Source organism: Suricata suricatta, chromosome 2, assembly GCF_006229205.1.
Source record: "Suricata suricatta isolate VVHF042 chromosome 2, meerkat_22Aug2017_6uvM2_HiC, whole genome shotgun sequence".
Classification (NCBI taxonomy): Eukaryota; Metazoa; Chordata; class Mammalia; order Carnivora; family Herpestidae; genus Suricata; species Suricata suricatta.
Window position 1 is genome coordinate 18822603 of NC_043701.1, and position 17263 is coordinate 18839865.

The 17263-nt window shown below is 39.1% G+C and overlaps 1 protein-coding gene across 3 annotated transcripts in view; it reads right to left on the minus strand.

Moving 5' to 3' along the window:
- The window catches only part of EXOC4 (exocyst complex component 4), a 734942-nt gene that overhangs the window by 392975 nt on the left and 324704 nt on the right, over window positions 1-17263 (minus strand). Inside the window, exons 10-12 of one of the 3 annotated variants that reach the window (XM_029923170.1) lie at window positions 15435-15531; window positions 11812-11873; window positions 10731-10866 (exon numbers count right to left, since the gene is read on the minus strand). In XM_029923170.1, coding sequence (XP_029779030.1) covers window positions 11861-11873; window positions 15435-15531 — 110 coding nt within the window. In that variant the 3' untranslated portion in view covers window positions 10731-10866; window positions 11812-11860. Of the gene's footprint in view, window positions 1-10730; window positions 10867-11811; window positions 11874-15434; window positions 15532-17263 lie in introns of those variants that run through there. The other 2 variants (XM_029923167.1, XM_029923156.1) reach the window with 2 other exon arrangements.

Consider the following 17263-nt stretch of genomic DNA (forward strand, 5'->3'; position numbering starts at 1 on the left):
GAGAACAAATGGTCTCAAGCAGGAGAGGCCACAGACAGCGGTAACAGAGAAGGGAGGGAGAAGTCCAGACATAAAAGCATGATCAGCCGCCTAGAATGTAGGCAAACAAAACCAGCTAACATAATATGGAAAAATACCCTTGAGACTTGACAGTTAGATGGTGACTGGTTAGGAGAATACAGAGTGAATGGGAGGAGGGGGAAGATCACAGAATGTGCTACGGCAGCTCAGTAGGAAGCAAAAGAGAAATTTAGGTGGTAGGCGAGGGGTGGGGGCAGCTATGCAAGTTTAAGGCAAGAGATTTTTTTTTTAATGTTTTATTTATTATTGAGACAGAGAGAAACAGAGCATGAGCAGGGAAGGGTCAGAGAGAGAGAGAGAGAGAGAGAGAGAGAGAGAGAGAGAGACCCAGAATCTGAAGCAGGCTGCAGGCTCTGAGCTGTCAGCACAGAGCCTGACTCGGGGCTCGAACCCATGGACTGTGAGATCATAACCTGACTGTAAGACCTTAACCGACTGAGCCACCCAGGCGCCCCTAGGCAAGAGATTTTATAAAAGGGTACTCCCTTGTAGAAAAGACTGAAGACCCGGGAGAGAGGGACAAAAAGATCCTGGAGGGTACGGAGGGGAATGGCATTAAGTCCAGAGGAGGAACAGCCTCTGAGAAAGCAAAGGGCACACAGTGAGATGTGTCTCTCCATCAAATGAATTTCTGAGGGTTCGTAAGGAAAATTGAGGAAATTTAGCACTTGTAGAAAAATGAGCTTTTTTTGGTCGTGGATTTTCTTTCTTTTTGTCTCAAATACCACAATCCCTAATTAGGAACAAAAGCTCTCTAAAGGCAAGGACAATGTCTGGCACATGGCAAGCACTCAAATATTTGCTGTAAAAAATGAATAAAATGGGTGAAAAATAATCAACAGAAAAAGAGGACTAAAATGAAGAATTTCCCTCCCCCCAATTCAGGGTTTGTTTCTTTAAGTTTATTTATTTATTTTGAAACAGAGAAGGAGAGAGGGAGAGAGGGAAAGAGAAAGAGAGAGGGAGAGGGGGAGAGAGAGAGAGACCAACCTAAGCAGGCTCTGCACTGTCAGTGTGGAGCTCGACATGGGGCTCAAACCCACAAAATGTGAGTTGCATCTTGAGAAGTCAACATCAATCAAAAACACATAACAAAAGGAAACATAATGAATTAGGTGTATAAAGTAGAGGGACTTCCAACTTTCAGAGAAGGATGTTGGTCCCTCTTTCCTCTTCAGTGAAATCCTCATTTCAATCCTCCTAGAACAATCGAAGAAGAAAAAACTATGGATTCACTCAATTGCATTTCTGAGCATTGATGTACCTTTATGCATCCTGCTCAGCACTTATAATTTCATTTTAAAGACTGGATACAGTGGTCTCTTCTTAGATAACTTTCTTTGCTTTTCCTATTTCCACTCTTATATTTAAACTTTTTTCTACCATAGCTCACATAGATTTTTGCAAAGAAAGCAAAAGTAAATGAAGTGTGCCAACAAGATGGCAATGGCTTTGCTGGTAGCACCCTGAGCACACTGGGCAGGGCTGGCATGGCCTTGCTGCCAACAGGAGAGGCTGCAGACATAGGAAAACCCAGCAAACCAAGTGACCGTAACACACGCGGCTGCACGGAATACATCACGTTCTCTAACCAAGCAGCTGAAGTGAAGGCAGTAAATATAATTAATAATAGGTCCAAGATAGTATAGTTAAAAATACAAATGCTTTGATTTGCAAGAATTAAAATGCAAGATTCCAAAGACCTACTGAAAGAATATTTAATGCCCATCGAGTTTATCTTGTGCTTTTAAAACTGGCCCGCCCACCTATAATTCATTTGCTCATTTACTCAAAACATTTGTACTCCCCTTCCTATTATGGCCCAGAACCATGCAATTTACAGCCAATACCTACTCACTACAATCGTGTTAGTGCCTCCAGGCTAGCCCGTGCCTGCTAACTGTTTCCTGTGATATTCCCATATCTTGGTTAATCCTTCATGTCCCACTCTCCTCTCCCTCCTGGCTGAATTTGTTGTTTCCAAATACTAGCCTACATATTGGTATCTGCCTAGGAATGTTGATTTAAATTGCCAGTTATCTTTCTTTGAAAAGAGTCATTCTTAATTTCAAGGTAATGTCATTTTTACGTTCCTTGGTGTTCTAATTCACTCTCCTTAACAAAACTGGCAACCTATTTTAGCTGCCAATTATTTTTTCATTGATTCGTAAATCTCAAAGTCTCAGAAATACAGAGTCAATTAATTTTAGCTTCCCTGGCTTTTACTTCCAAGCCTGTAGGACAGTCTATATTCATCATCTAGATAATTGGACTCTGGGCACCCTGGCTCACTGCCTGGCTGGACCACACAAGAGCCCCCCATGATCTCTTACTTGCCTGAGGGATCTCTCGGCCCCACAAGACAGGAAATAAAAAAGATTTCTTGAAAAGTTCTTTTGAAGAAGTTTCAGTTATAAGCAATATTTAGGAGCATCAGATCCTAACAAGTTCTCATTTAGTCCAAAATAATGACATAAAAGAACCAGTTACTGCTGTTACGACCATAATGCGGGTGACGAACACAGGCATCGTGTTACATAAAGAGCCCCAGACACCAAAGAGGGCATTGTATGATTTCATTTATACGAAGTTCAAGCATAGGCAAAACCAATCTATATATAACGACAGTAAAGGTCACCTCTTACGGAAGAGTTTTGAGAGTCAATATGAGAAGGTCTTCAGGGGCACTGAAAATGGGCCATGTCAGTGTTCTTTATTGTGATCCAGATCATGGATATACTTGTGTGTACAAATGTAAAACTTCATACAAGTATACAAATACGTACACCTACATGGGTAAAGCCTTGTCCATGGTAACGTATGTATATCATACTTCAGTAAAAATGAAAACTAGCTTTTAAAATATTTATAGATTCTGAATTCACAGAATCCAATAAAGATACTCCCATATTCTTTCACTACACAATGATATCCTAGAAACTTCCTGGTGCTACACTTTTTTCTTCTACGTATCAACTACTTTCTCACCCACTTATGATGTGGTAACGTACAGGAACAGGCTTTAGAGAGTACTCAATGAATTTAAAAATAGCAACCACCACATAATTACTATTCTTCCAAAAGTGCCTGAAACAAGTTGAGGACATCAAAAACTCCAGGATCCGTTCCAACTGCAAAACAAAAAAACAGATCCGGCATTTCCAAGTTCAAAACCACCACTCTTATCAAAAAAATGAAATTAAGGTCATTAAAAACTAAATCTTCTCTTATGACACGTCCACCTCTCTTCCTTTTATGTGGCTGTTCTTGCTCCTTTTGCTTGAAATCAAAAACATGTCTCTGCTCACCTGTGAAATAACAATGTTTCAAGAAAATACTGTTGCTCAGATTGAAATTTCTTCTTGTTTGTTTTTAACTACAAAAAGAAGACAGAAAGAGTTTCTTGGCCATGAAATGGAAAATATTTCACTTGCAGTACTACAGATTTAAAAAAACAACACAGGTGGCAATATTAATGAATCAATGTTCAAATTACAATTAATAGAAGTAAAAAGTTAAAAATATCCAGAAAGAACCGTTGGTATTATACAGAAGCCCTGGAAACAAAGTAAATAAAACAGAAATAAGAGAACAAAATGAATAGGAGTGTGTGTGTGTGTGTGTGTGTGTGTGTGTGTGTGCGCGTGCGCGTACACACACACACACACACGAGAGAAGGAGAGAGAGAGAAGGTGAGTCTTCTGAGGGGCAAGCAAGGGGAAAAGCAAAATAATTCTCCAAATCACCCAGAGAAATAATGTAGAACCAACACCCGAAGGAATATGTTATATATAGGAGACCGTGATTTTCCTGTAGGCATTCCTACATTATTTTGATACCAAATTACATTATCAATTTAGGCTTCAAAATCAGATGTAAATGGGCCTGTGGCTGGATATATACGTATTTCACTGACTGCTGACTGGGCATGTTTTGGCTCTTGCAGTCCAGGACAAATACACGTTCAGAATACATAAAAAGCAGCACACACAGTATGTAAACATTTTACACAGAAGAAAAAAGCCTTCTCTACTGTCTTTTCCATGTGAGCTTCCAATAATACTAATTGATAATTATTAAATTTAATTAGTAGAAAACACTGTACCAAAAATATCAGCAAATCCAGGTCAAAATCAACCGCAGGCATGATTTTAGATTCATTACTTACAATGCTATTTTATTATTTACTATTTAAAACAATTTTTTTAATGTTTATTTATTTTTGAGAGAGAGACAGAGACGGGGGGCAGAGAGAGGGAGACACAGAATCCGAGGCAGGCGCTAGGCCCTGAGGTGTCAGCACAGAGCCCGACACAGGGCCTTGAACTCACGAACCATGAGACCACGACCTGAGCCACAGTTGGATGCCCAAGCGACTGAGCCACCCAGGCGCTCCTATTATGATTTATCTATTAGGTTTTGGTCCCATGTTAGCTGATTGCAGAAGAAAGCCAGCCTTCTTTTTGCCTTAAACATCACTAAGAGTCAACTTATACTCATGTGAACAATTATTGGCACAGGAAAAAAAAATCAGCAAAATATAAAAAGGAGAAGAGAAATAAAAAGCAAAGAGGAGAAACGGTGGAGATTCTCTAACCAATGCTCACATACAGCCTCACATGGGTCTCTCTCCTACCCTGTGTCAGAAAGAACAAAGTGAGGGCTGAAATGATGCAGAAGTTTACAGTAACTCCTTGGCCTAGTCAATGACCATCATCGGCATTAAACCGAAATACAAAAAAGTAACCCAGAGGAGCGAGACTGGAAGAAACAGATTGAGGCGGAGCTCGGAAGCTGCCCAGTGTATCGGAAATCGCAGTATGTTAAAACACAGATCTACAGAATGTAGACCTGACAGTTCGGCATGGAGTTAGCTGCATCTCCAGGAAAGATCCTGTCTTCCAAGGAAAGCTTTCCCATTTTTGACAAATTCACTAGAAAATTCTCATTGTGTGGAGCAGAATCCCTTTAGTATGCAACCAACTAGCAGTTTCTAATCCAGATTTGTGAAACAACAAAAACCTGTACTACTTTGTCTTGACTAAGTGACACATATTTATAGACTTGAAAATGGGTTTCAAATGTTCTGGTTTTCCTGTGGTTTTCACGAACGTTGCCACTCCTTTCCATGAGCAACGGCCTGTGTTCGTTCTATCTACAGGGGCGTGCCTGAGGTCCAGCGTCGCTCAGATGCGCATCGTATTTGGCTTGGAGCCTTGATCCTCTGTCCATCGCAGTCATGAACATAAAGCTGCCAGTTAGTCGCCATCAGTGCTCAGCCATGTGTCACACAACATGGTTCAGAAATACAAAAGTAAAAGAAACCTACAGTTTAATCTCTGAAAGTTAATTTGAGGATTAAAAGCATTTAACGTTTATCGCATAAATTCAAAAGTAGTTACTCAGATGTAGGGTTTGAAATCTCAGTATACCAAGACACAGTGCTTCATAGCCCTTCATGGGTCAGACAGTCTGAAAACACAGCAATATTTTTCATAATTCTGAGGACCAGGGGGAAAAAAGGTTTGTTTCATAAAAATGCAATAGGGTAGCCACATTTCCTCCCAAGCATGAATAATGTATGACCTACAATGTTATTTGCTAGACTGTCTAATCACTAGCATCTTTCAAAATGTCTATATAAGCTTTAGCTCATTAAGAACAAACATGTATCTGTATAAAAATATCACATACCTGTGAACACTCAGAATAATATTTCGCCAAATGCCAATGCACACATCAAACTGACACTCTACTTTTGTGCATTTCTCAAAGATAAAAATATTGGGAAACGGAAGATTGAAGAATTATTTCATCTTGTGACATTCATGCTTACTCCAAATGATCAAGCTTAAATCCCTCTTTCAAAACAAACCACACATAACACACACACACACACACACACACACACACACACACAACATATATAATCAAAAATGATCTAGGGACTACAGCATACTTTCTAAACAAGGGGGAAGAAAAAACTAGCAGAAACAGAAGAGGCTAAATAAAAAAGCTTTTAAAGCAAGGCTTCTTCTAGTAGAAATGGTTTTATAATCTTGGAAAGAGTTTCTGCGATTCATGAAAGAATGATAAGGCAAAAGTACTTCGTACAACCATAAGCTTTTGATGTAGTGGTAAGGGGGGAAAAGGTGAAAGGATCAAGTATCTAGGTTTCTGATAAATCAGTACAAAAAACAAACTATGAAGCTAAGTTACAAGAGTGGTACGTTAGGATCAACGCTGCAAAAATAAAAAAAGAAATTTCTAAGTTCACCTTTCTGTTTCCTTATTTCATCCTATAGCAGACACTTTCTTGTTACAACAGAGGTATACACACACACACACACACACACACACACACACACACGTACACAAACCACAAAAAACCCTACTATTCTATCGCTTCTAGGTATGAAAGAAAGACTGGTATATTTCAGTATCATTAAAGAAAAATATAATTTTCCTTTATATTTTTATTGTTGCCTAATGAAAAGAATTTCACTTCAAATCAACAGACATTTGCTAAGCACCCTTACAAGTGACACATTAATTCAGTCAACAAATATTTATTGTGAACTCCATTCATGTAAAAGGTACATTTGAACCACCTTCCTCCCTGAATGGTGGAAGTAATGTTAAGAAAGGAGGTGAGAAAAAAACACCACAAAGAGCAGAAATCAAGGCTATTACAGAAACCCAGATTTGGAATTCTGAAGACCTAAAATGGTCTTACCAAATTCATTCACTAATCAGCAAGAGTTAGTGCCAAAGAGTTGAAAAGTTCTTTTGTGCTAGGCCAGGTTTAAACTAATATATATATATTATATATGCTATATATATTATATATATAATTCAGAAGTAGTTTATGATTTTCTATTAAATTTAATTATTTTCTACTAATTATTATCTCAATATTATTTTCTATTAAATTATTTTATTAATTTCTATTATTATTTTCTACTTTGAAAAGATTAGATTTGATGTCAAAGTTTGTTACAAAAACCCCACAAACCTTCTGCAAAGCAGCCCACCAAACCATACTATTTCTTTATAAGGAAACAACCTTTAGTTCAGCCACAACTGTTCTTTAAAAACTCTCAGATATATAGGATGTCACATGGAATTAATCCTTAATAACATGTTAAGTTGAGGGCATACTAACATTAGCTCAATATCTTTTTTTTTAATTTTTTTAATGTTTATTTACTATTGAGAGACAGAGAGAGAGACAGAGCATGAGCATGGGAGGGGCAGAGAGAGGAGAAGACACAGGATCTAAAGCAGGCTCCAGGCTCTGAGCCATCAGCACAGAGCCCGACGCCAGGCTCAAACTCCAAACTGGAGATCATGACCTGAGCAGAAGTCGGACGCTTAATTGACTGAGCTACCCAGGCACCCCTCAGTATCTTTGGATAACATCATCAAAGTGGGCTACACATTAAAGATTTATTGTCCATTTCAGGGACACCACTGTAAGCTTCTGAGATTTTCACAATACCAAACAGAGTCGTGCCAATGACTTCACTCTTGAAAACAGGCTTTCCTGAGGGCCTCAAATCCAATAAGATGAGGTCTTAGAAAACAGTGTTTGCTCACAGTCACTATGTCAAACTTACTCTAAACTTTCAGAACTTCTGGAAGTTTCAGATCGAGTCCTGAAAGCTTCTTAGAAATCTAACACAATGCCTTTCTTGTTATTTAGACAAAAGAAAGAAGTTTCTACCTTGACTATCCCATGTACTCATCTTCCCCAACAGGCATGCCAACAACACACACCCGTCTCCACGTTCATCTGTTCACTGTTCCTTGACCATCTCAAGCACCATCTCCTCTGCTGAGGTTGTCCTGCCCCAGACATTCACATAGCTTCCTCCATCTCTTCGTTTTCCACAGTCCAACCCAATGCCATCTTCTCAGAAAGGCCTTTGCTACTCCACCCTGACGGTGCCCTCACCTCCAGCTGTCACGATTCAAATTCCGAACGTTGACCTATTGTTCTTCCTAAAACCATCACTACCTGGTACTATTTCCCATGTGTGTTACTTTATTGTTTTCTTGCCTGACTTTTCCACTAAATTCCACAAAGGTAGAGACTTGTTAGTTGCTAGATGGAGAGGAGTTGACACCAAGTAAGCGCTCAATAAATTTTATTAAATGGATGAGCGAATGGATTTTTATTCTGCTTAATTATCACAATGAATTTTATATGCCTTTGATCTACCAGCACTGTCAACATGCTAAGTACTATAATTAATAAAACAAAAAATATAAAATGCAAGTGTTAATCACAGTTGCCATTTACTTTGGAAGATCATGTTTAGAAACCTGACTTACTGCATTAATAATGGCTTAATCAATTTCAGTGCCTTTCCATGGATGGAGTTTGGTTTCAACTGCTTCCTGACCTCCCAACTTCAAGCCCTGTGTTAACAATCACAGCCCTCTGGAAGCAATTTCACAGCCCCAAGGGCCCCTCACCTGATTCCCTAGACTGCTGCTAACTGGCAGTTGCTACAGCTGATGAAATTAACTTCTCGAAGTTACTCTTCTCTGTAATCAGAGACAAATACGAATAGATATTATGATTATGACTACTCGTCCCTACTGCTGTGTGCCCTCAGAATGGCACGCAGCCAATCACAGAGCTTCTGACCATCACCAAAGCTCGAGTTGCCAAGAAGTGTCATCTCCCTAACTAATCTAAATGCCAACCTACTCCTTACTGACCAATGAATATTTCATCTTTTGTTCCACCCAAAGAGCCTTTAATTGCTGTCTGATTTTAATGAAGTGTGACTGATAATAAATAGTGAAAAATGCTCACGGCCCGGATATTCAATATTCGAGCCGTGTTCGGGAGAGAAAGCCTCGGTGACATTTCTGCAACTTAAATACCATCATCATCCACTATGTCTCCAGCCTCTTACTTCTGCCAAGTCACCCCAACTGCAAACATCTGTTCTTTAATTGTCTCGTAAGAAATATACTTCATATATGCAAAGTGGTCATTACCCTAAAGAGCCAAATGTCTTCTAAAAGCTGGTTGAAGCAAATAAGCAAAAGAAACACATTGTCATTAGGACTTTTCAATTTTAAAATGTCAGGCCTTTGGAGTCTTTAAATATTATAAAAGCATTTCCCAGGCACAAAATCACCAACTTTTGAAAGGTAGAAAGCAAAAGCCAGACCAATCAACATCTTTATTTTATAGACATGGAAAACTAGGACACATAGGGATTTGGCCAACATAAAAAATTAAAATGTGGTCCCTGCTACCCCAGCCCACAAGCCTCTCCATCACACAATACACAAAACTCCTTTCCATCTAGACAATGACTCCAGTGCTGAAAGAATGATTTAATACATCATTTAATAAATTAATCTCCTGAGTTTGTTCTAATTGCAAGATTTGGTGTACATTTTGCACAACAGATAATTTCGGTTAAATGAGGATGTAAGAGTGGGGCCTTAATCCAGAGGGGCTGCAGTCCTTAGAAGAAGAGGAAGAGGCCTCTTTAGGATACAGAGAGAAGGCTTCCTTGGACTCAGGGTCCTTATTCCTGCCTTGTCCAAGCCCTAAAGACTGAGAACTTTTCTTTCTCAGGCATGGGCTACATTAAATCCCATGACTTTTCTTTGATGATTCCACCTTTGAAAGCGAAAGCCTCCAGTAGTGAGAAGGTTGAGTGCAATGACCTCAAATTCAGAATATTTTTTAAGTTTACTTATTTATTTTGAGAGAGAGAGTGAGTGAAGAGTGAGTGGAGGTGGGTCAGAGAGAGGGAGGGAGAGAATTCCAAGCAGGCTCCACACTGTGGAACTCATGATCCACGAGATCATGACCTGACCAAAGTCAGATGCTTAACAGACTGAGCCACCCATGCATCCTGGTAACTTCCTTTGCATTAGCAACACTTCCCACGAATTTGCCTTACTGGCCCAGAATGTATGCAATCACAAATGCATGCAATAAATAAATAAATGAGAGATTAATAAAGTTCAAAGGTGCTTTCTTTTTTTTATGTTTATTTACTTTTGAGAGAGAGAGAGAGAGCAAGCATGGGAGGAGCAGGAAGAGGGAGACACAGAAAGAAGGCTCCAGGCTCTCAGCTGTCAGCACAGAGCCCCACACAGGGCTGGAACTTACAAACCACAAAATCATGACCTGAGCTGCAGTCAGACCCTTAACTGACTGAGCCACTCAGGTGCCCCTGGAGGGTGTTTTCTAAATAATTTAGTTAGATGCTGCAAGCATTTAGATTTTTAAAGGAATAATTTTTGTTGTCACTCATTTTCGGCTACATGAAGGAAGTATACTAACAATCGAAGGACCACTATGTCCTCTGCTTGGGGACTTTTAGAGAATAAAGAATAGCGATAAATGAAAAAACAAAGGGAGAACTAAATTCTCCCTCCCTGCAAAATCCCACAAATAGCAGGTACAAGGTAATTTCAAATTTCCAGAAATGCCTCACTATATATTAATTATAGGCAAAAAGTCTTACTGTCAAACTGCCATTGATACCTCAATAAAATGCACTTTGTTGGTAAAGATTTTTATATTTAGATCACGGCCCATAATTACCATGATGTAACTAACTGAAAATAATTTTTGTAAAAAAAAAAACCCAAATGCATGTCAGATCTAGACAAAAGGAAATGTGTCATTCAAATTTCACTATTAACATATTTTCCTTGTGTTTCCCCAATTCAAAGCCTAGAAAAGAAAATCCATTTACTAGAGTGAATCCATCCATTCCTCTTGATTATTTCCCGAGAAAGCTAAAAAAAAAAGAGCAAGTATGTCAGTGGGGGTGGAGGAGTGGGGGAAGGCATTAGTACTATCATTTTCAGGGTCTCTATTTTGATGAAAGTATGTCAGAATCTACCTAAGTATAAGAACCTCTTCATTTCAGTATGTTTTGCTCAGTTAGACCCAGAGGTAGCAAAATCGATTAGATGAATCTGTGACATCCAAAGTGTACATTAAGGGTTTAGTTAGTTGCACACAATGTCTTTCTGGGCTAAGAGTAAAGCAACCAAGATACACTTCATCTTTCTAAAACTTGATTCTCTGGGGCATTTTCTGATTTCTTAACCAGAAAGAAAAAACAGGAAGGAAAAACATTAAATACCCGAGTCGAGGGGCCTGCAAGGTTAACGCATAGTGAACCACCTGGAAGTCAGTATACCTGTCTCCAACGCCCTATGCGATTTCCCAGTGAAGAAATGGCAGTACTTAGGAGAAGAGTACGAAAATACACTCGCAAGGTTGCCAGATCTGGGACCTTGTACAATGATGTTACAGGAGGACAGCAGAAGTGACTACTAAGATTAAAACAAACAAACAAACAAACAAACAAACAAAATGGCATGACAGGAATCGGCTGTGCGATGCTCTGGAACAGGGTGGTTCAGGGTTCTCAATGCAGAAAACTCCTATGCTGCAGACAATACACTGGCAACTATGAACATGATGAGGAGAGTCATTTTTAATAAATGAAGGGTAGACTGGCCACCGGCAGAAGTTCAGGAAGACAGAACACGAGTATTGCTCGACACAGGGGGAAAGTAGCAAAGGGAAACGAAGGACCTACATGCTTGAAACAATTTCTCGCTCCCAACAAACAGTATTTCCGTTCTTGGAGAGAGACAGTGTAAGAAAACAATGGTGGTGTTTAAACGGGTGAGAAAGATCAACTGGTGATACGTTCCTTCTGAACTTACTTTGTGAACAGGACGAAGTTTAGTTCTAAGTAAAGATTCTTGTGATCCATTAGGAGAAGAGTCTGGGGAATCAGGATGGGAAAATAATGAGTCACTGCAACGGAGCAGAAGCACGCAAGGATACGAGGCGGTGAGCACTGGGCAGAAGGGGATGTGACCGCTCACTACCGTCCAGCTGGCTTCGGGAAAGGCTGCCCCCATTTGCACCCCGGTGTAAGAGGTCATTTCCATCCTCACCAATAACTGGCGTTTTCGGGCTTCTCAGTTTTTGCCGCCTAGGCAGCTACTGAGTGAGCACATTTTAGGCAAGGGTTTGATGTTATTTTTTGTGTGTCCCTAGGACCTGGCAGAGAATCAGAGTCCAATAAAAAATCCGTGAGTAAATCCGAATACAAGGAACCTGGACCTGAACCTAATTTGTTGAGGCTTTCACTTTACATTTCAAATCCTGTGTTTTTCTCCCATCTTTCCATTCTTCTAGGCGTTCTCTCCCACTAGGTTCTATAGCCTTAGAAATAAGAATGTGCAAAAGTACATTCACTTGGAGCTAGCATGGAAATACAAGAGGTGTTCCAGAGGTTGGAAAACATATATATACATATTTTACTAAGTAATCCAATAGTAGTAAGAGTGACTATTTCTCATAAGAATCCTCACCTAACTTACAGAAGGGAAAACATGTATCGTAAGTGTTCAATACACATTTAAATGGTGACAGGAGAAATGAGGGAATGTAAACGCTAAGAGTAAAAATTGCAACGCCATGGGGTGACAGTGCACACACTCTTCTCATTGTCATAAACTCCCAAACTGTAGAAGAAACACTAAGTCCAATAACCAGCAAACCCATAAGTGTAAAAACTAAAATAACAAACAAACAAACAAACAAACAAACAACAACAAAAGATCTTAGTGGTCTGAAGTTCCGTAAGCGCATTATGACGTTTTAGCAATGGGTTTGAGAGGCAAGGTTTCAATTTGAGCCAAAAGCTCATCCACAGTCTACAATGATCCCCCGCTTAGAAAGGAAGTCACTCACCTTGCAGGCCACTTCCATTAAGAGTTACACAGAGAATGAATGTAAACTATGCAATGCAACAAACGTTTCTCCAATTCGAATCAAAAATAAAGTTCTGAATGAAAGTAGAGACCAATCAAGTGAGTAAATCTATAGGAGCACTATCAAGCCTTAAAACAGTCTCTCGTAAAGCAGGATAAATGCCAAAAAAATAATTGTCAAGAACTGTAATACATTAAACTCTACAGGTGTTGTCGCAGAAATGCATTTTATTAAGTACGGGAGAAGGAGAACTTTTCTCCCATTCTCCCAACTTCACCTTAACAAACAAGCTGATTGGGAAAAAAACATCTCTTGAAAAGTGGTTATTGACAACATAGCTAAAACACTTCCAAAGATCATCTTCTATGCTTTGGAACCAATGTAAGCATAAGGATTTCATTTATCCATGCAATGGCATAACTTAGTAGTAAATTATGGCCCTAAATCTACGTTAGAAGATGCCTATAATGATTAAGGTATTTTCCCACTTTCCTAACAATTAGCAGGTCTAACTAAGTAGAAATCAATTTAACTGAAGAAGAAAGTGAGTATTAAACTAATTACCAAAGCCAGGTGAAATAAATAGGAGCACTGTTAATCCAGAAATTCTGTATGTTTTAATTTATATGTTTACATATAGAAAAGCAACTAAATTTATAGAGGAATAGTCTTAATTCTTTTAATTCCATAATTCTTAAATAACATGATATACTTGTTGCGAATGTTTGCTGAAATAGATTTTTCAAAAGATTAATAATGCTTCTTTAAAAGTCTCTTCTTTGGGGTGCTGGGTGGCTCACTCGGTTAAGGATCTGACTCTTGCTCTCATCTCAGCCCGTATCTCAGGGTTGTGAGTTCAAGCCCCACAATGGGCTCCACACTGGGGGTGAAACCTACTTTAAGAAAAAATAATCTCTTCTTTGTTATTGCATTGAAAGGATGTTTTTATTGTTGTTTAATTCACATATTTGTGTTTCTGCATTTAAAACTAATTGAGTAAAGTATTTCAGCATAATTTTTAAAACTCACTGGTTAAATAAGAGATCTGAATTTAACTAGTTCCAATGACTGCATTTTAGTAAGTCTTGGTTAATGAAAAGTAGGATAATTCCAGTAATAAATCACTTATGTTTTAGAAAAGTACATTCAATATTATTGCTGGACAATTCAGTAGTTATGCAGTTATTTCAAATGCCTCAAGTGTTATAGAAGTTACATAAGAACGTTAATGTGATGATCTGAGGCACCAAACCTCTAACGAACTTAAAAGAGTTTCCGGTCCATTATAGGAACAAACCAAAAATAAATACTGACTCTTTAGAGAGAAAGCATACAATTAATATCACATTGGATATCTGTGTCCAAAGAGTACCTTTAAAAAACAATTATTTACTTGGGGGCGGGGGGGTGGGGGGGCCTGCAGGAGGGTTGGGAGGGGCAGAAAGAGAAGGAGAGAATCCCAAGCAAACTCTGTGCTGTCAGCGCAGAGTCCCACATGAGGCTCAATCCTACAAACCGTGAGATCATGACCTGAGCCGAAATCAACAAAACATTTAACCTACTGAGCCACTTAGATGCCCCGAAGAGTACCCTTTTGTGTTATAGTCAACAATGCTTAGCGTCTAATTCACCATCTTAATCTTTTTTAGGTATACAGTGTGGTAGTGTTAACTATATGCACAGGGTTAGCTAACAGTTCTCTAGAAATTTTTCATCTTGCAAAAGCAAATTTTAGATCCACTGACTAATAACCTCCTTTTCCTTTCTCCCAAAGAAGTTTCTTTTTAAAGGTATTTAGGGCTTTGAAGTTTTTTTAAATGGAAACGTTGCAGATTTTTATTTTCTTAGAATCACAGTACCACAATAAACTGAGCAAGAGTTTATTCCCGTTATCATCAAGTTGTCCTTTAATATATAAAACCATATACACAACTGCTATAATGCCTTTCAGTTCTGATAAGTCCTATGTGTTCCAAGATTTGCCAATCCTCAAAGAGTATCTGAATCATTAATGTAAATTAGAAAGACTGATCACGGGGCTGCCATGTTTTCCTGTAAAGAGCCAAAGTGTAAATAATGTAGGCTTTTAGGCCATATGGCTTCTCTTACAAATACTCAACTCGGTAACACTATTGTCCAAAGCAGCTATGGACAATATATGAAGAGATGAGCATAACTGTGTCAATAAAATTTTACTGAAAAAAAAAAAAAAAGAAAAACAGGTGGCAGACTAAATTTCTCCTGTGGACCATTAGTAGCCACTCCCTGAAATAAATACAGAAAGCAAGGAAAGGACAATGATAGAGGGAAAGGGGCAGGGACAGGAAATAAAGACAATTTTAAAAAAGTATTTATGGAACATTACTCCTGAGAACAAATAGGTACTTAGTGGGTTGATATTGTTTGTTTTATTGACAAACTTTGATAGTAAAGCCCTAGAAAATGCAACACTTTTTTTTTCTTGAGGACTTGTTTCAATGCTGACTGACCTACTGGCATCCAGTGCATCGGCATAAATAATGAAAATATTCATTTTTCAGTAAGTACACAGGATCTGACTTACCTTAATAATGGATGGAATATGACAGTAATATTCCTGGCCCCGGGTCTACAGACAAATTTTGTGCCTCCACCTTCAATTAAGTTGTCATCAGGACCCCCTTTCAGGAAAAAGAAGAGAGACTGAGCTTATTAGAATGTTTACAAAAAATGACCCCAGCGTATCTAGATGAGGGCTATACTATCACAAGGAGGACTGTCTTGAGAACAGTTGCCGTCGGATCTACAAAATTACTTTGCATGACTGGGTCCAGACCTCTTCACTCTGTAAACTGCAGCGGACATTTTCACTCTGGAGGGAGAGTGTGGAACCACAGTAAACATAAATTGTGTATTTAAAGAAAGAGTGTAAGGGCACCTGGGTGGCTCTGTCGGTTGAACGTCCGACTTCGGCTCAGGTCATGATCTCACGGTTTGTGGGTTCGAGCCCCACATCAGGCTCTGTGCTGACAGCTCAGAGCCTGGAGCCTGCTTCAGATTCTGTGTCTCTTTCTCTCTCTGCCCCTCCCCTGTTCACGCCCTATCTCTCTCTGTCTCTCAAAAATAAATAAATGCAAAAAAAAAAAAAAAAAGATTAAAAAAATAAAGAGGGTAAGGCATAACCCAAAGTTTAAAGTTCAGATCTGCTCTCACCAGTGTCCATCTAAGACAGTACAGCACGTGAAACTTTCCCAAAGAGGACGTACCATTCAAGGTTGTCCAGCGCAGTAAAGGTTGGGGCAGAGACCCATACAACCACTGACCACATTTCACCGAAGTGTAGATATCTCTCATTGTAAGACATCCTACTAAGTAACACTAAATTTTAAAAAATCCTGCTAATGGGGGCACCTGGGTGGCTCGGTTGGTTATGCATCCGACTTCCGCTCAGGTCATGATCTCAGAGTTTGTGGGCTCGAGCCCCGCATCGGGCTCTGTGCTGACAGATCAGAGCCTGGAGCCTGCTTGGAATTCTGTGTCTCCCTCTCTCTCTGCCCCTCCCCCACTCACACTCCATGTCTCTCTCTCTCAAAAATGAATAAATGTTTTAAAAAAATTTTTTAATCATGCTCATGAAACTATATAATGTGTCCTTATTTTTTTCTCATTGAAAAGCTTCTTAAATATATACAAGTATGTTATATAATTTATAAATAAATATTTATTTAGGGTTTTTAAGGCTTTTAAATAGATGTTTACCATAAATCTCTCATACATATCTATTATAGAATTATTAAAAAAATGAATTAAGGTATTCTTAAAATTATACAATTCTCAGAATCCAGCTTTTCTTAATGACTCAGAGCTGTCACCATCCTTGTTTTCTAAATGGTGTCACTAAGTGGTTTCTTACTGGAGTGCATCCAGTATTTTATTCCAGCTGCCGATACCGATTCTGCAAGGTTTAACACTGGTGTGCACTTGATGCTATCAGAAAGTTTAAAGAGAAGGTGCTCCAATACCGACCAAGACTCCTATTCTTTTCTTAAAAGGTCCCTGAGAGGTTCATTAATTGACTCACTGGAGGGTCATGGTATGAGAAATATCCACTCAGCTCATGGACACTGAGGCAAAAACAAGTCATTTGGATTGTCTTCTGGTTCACAGCCATTAACCAGATGCTGAAGACTTAATACAACATCCTGATTTCAAAGAGTTACAACACGCAAAACTGCGTCTTAGGGTGTTGGCAGAGAAGCACCCCTCCCTCCCACACTACTCACATTACCTTCCATTAGGATGAAAATGAATGTAATCCCTGGCCTCCCTGGTCTTTTACCCACTGGAGGGGAAGTGAAGGAATCCCTTGGTAAAACAGGAAGAAAAAGCAAACTTGCACGTCTCAGCAATTCC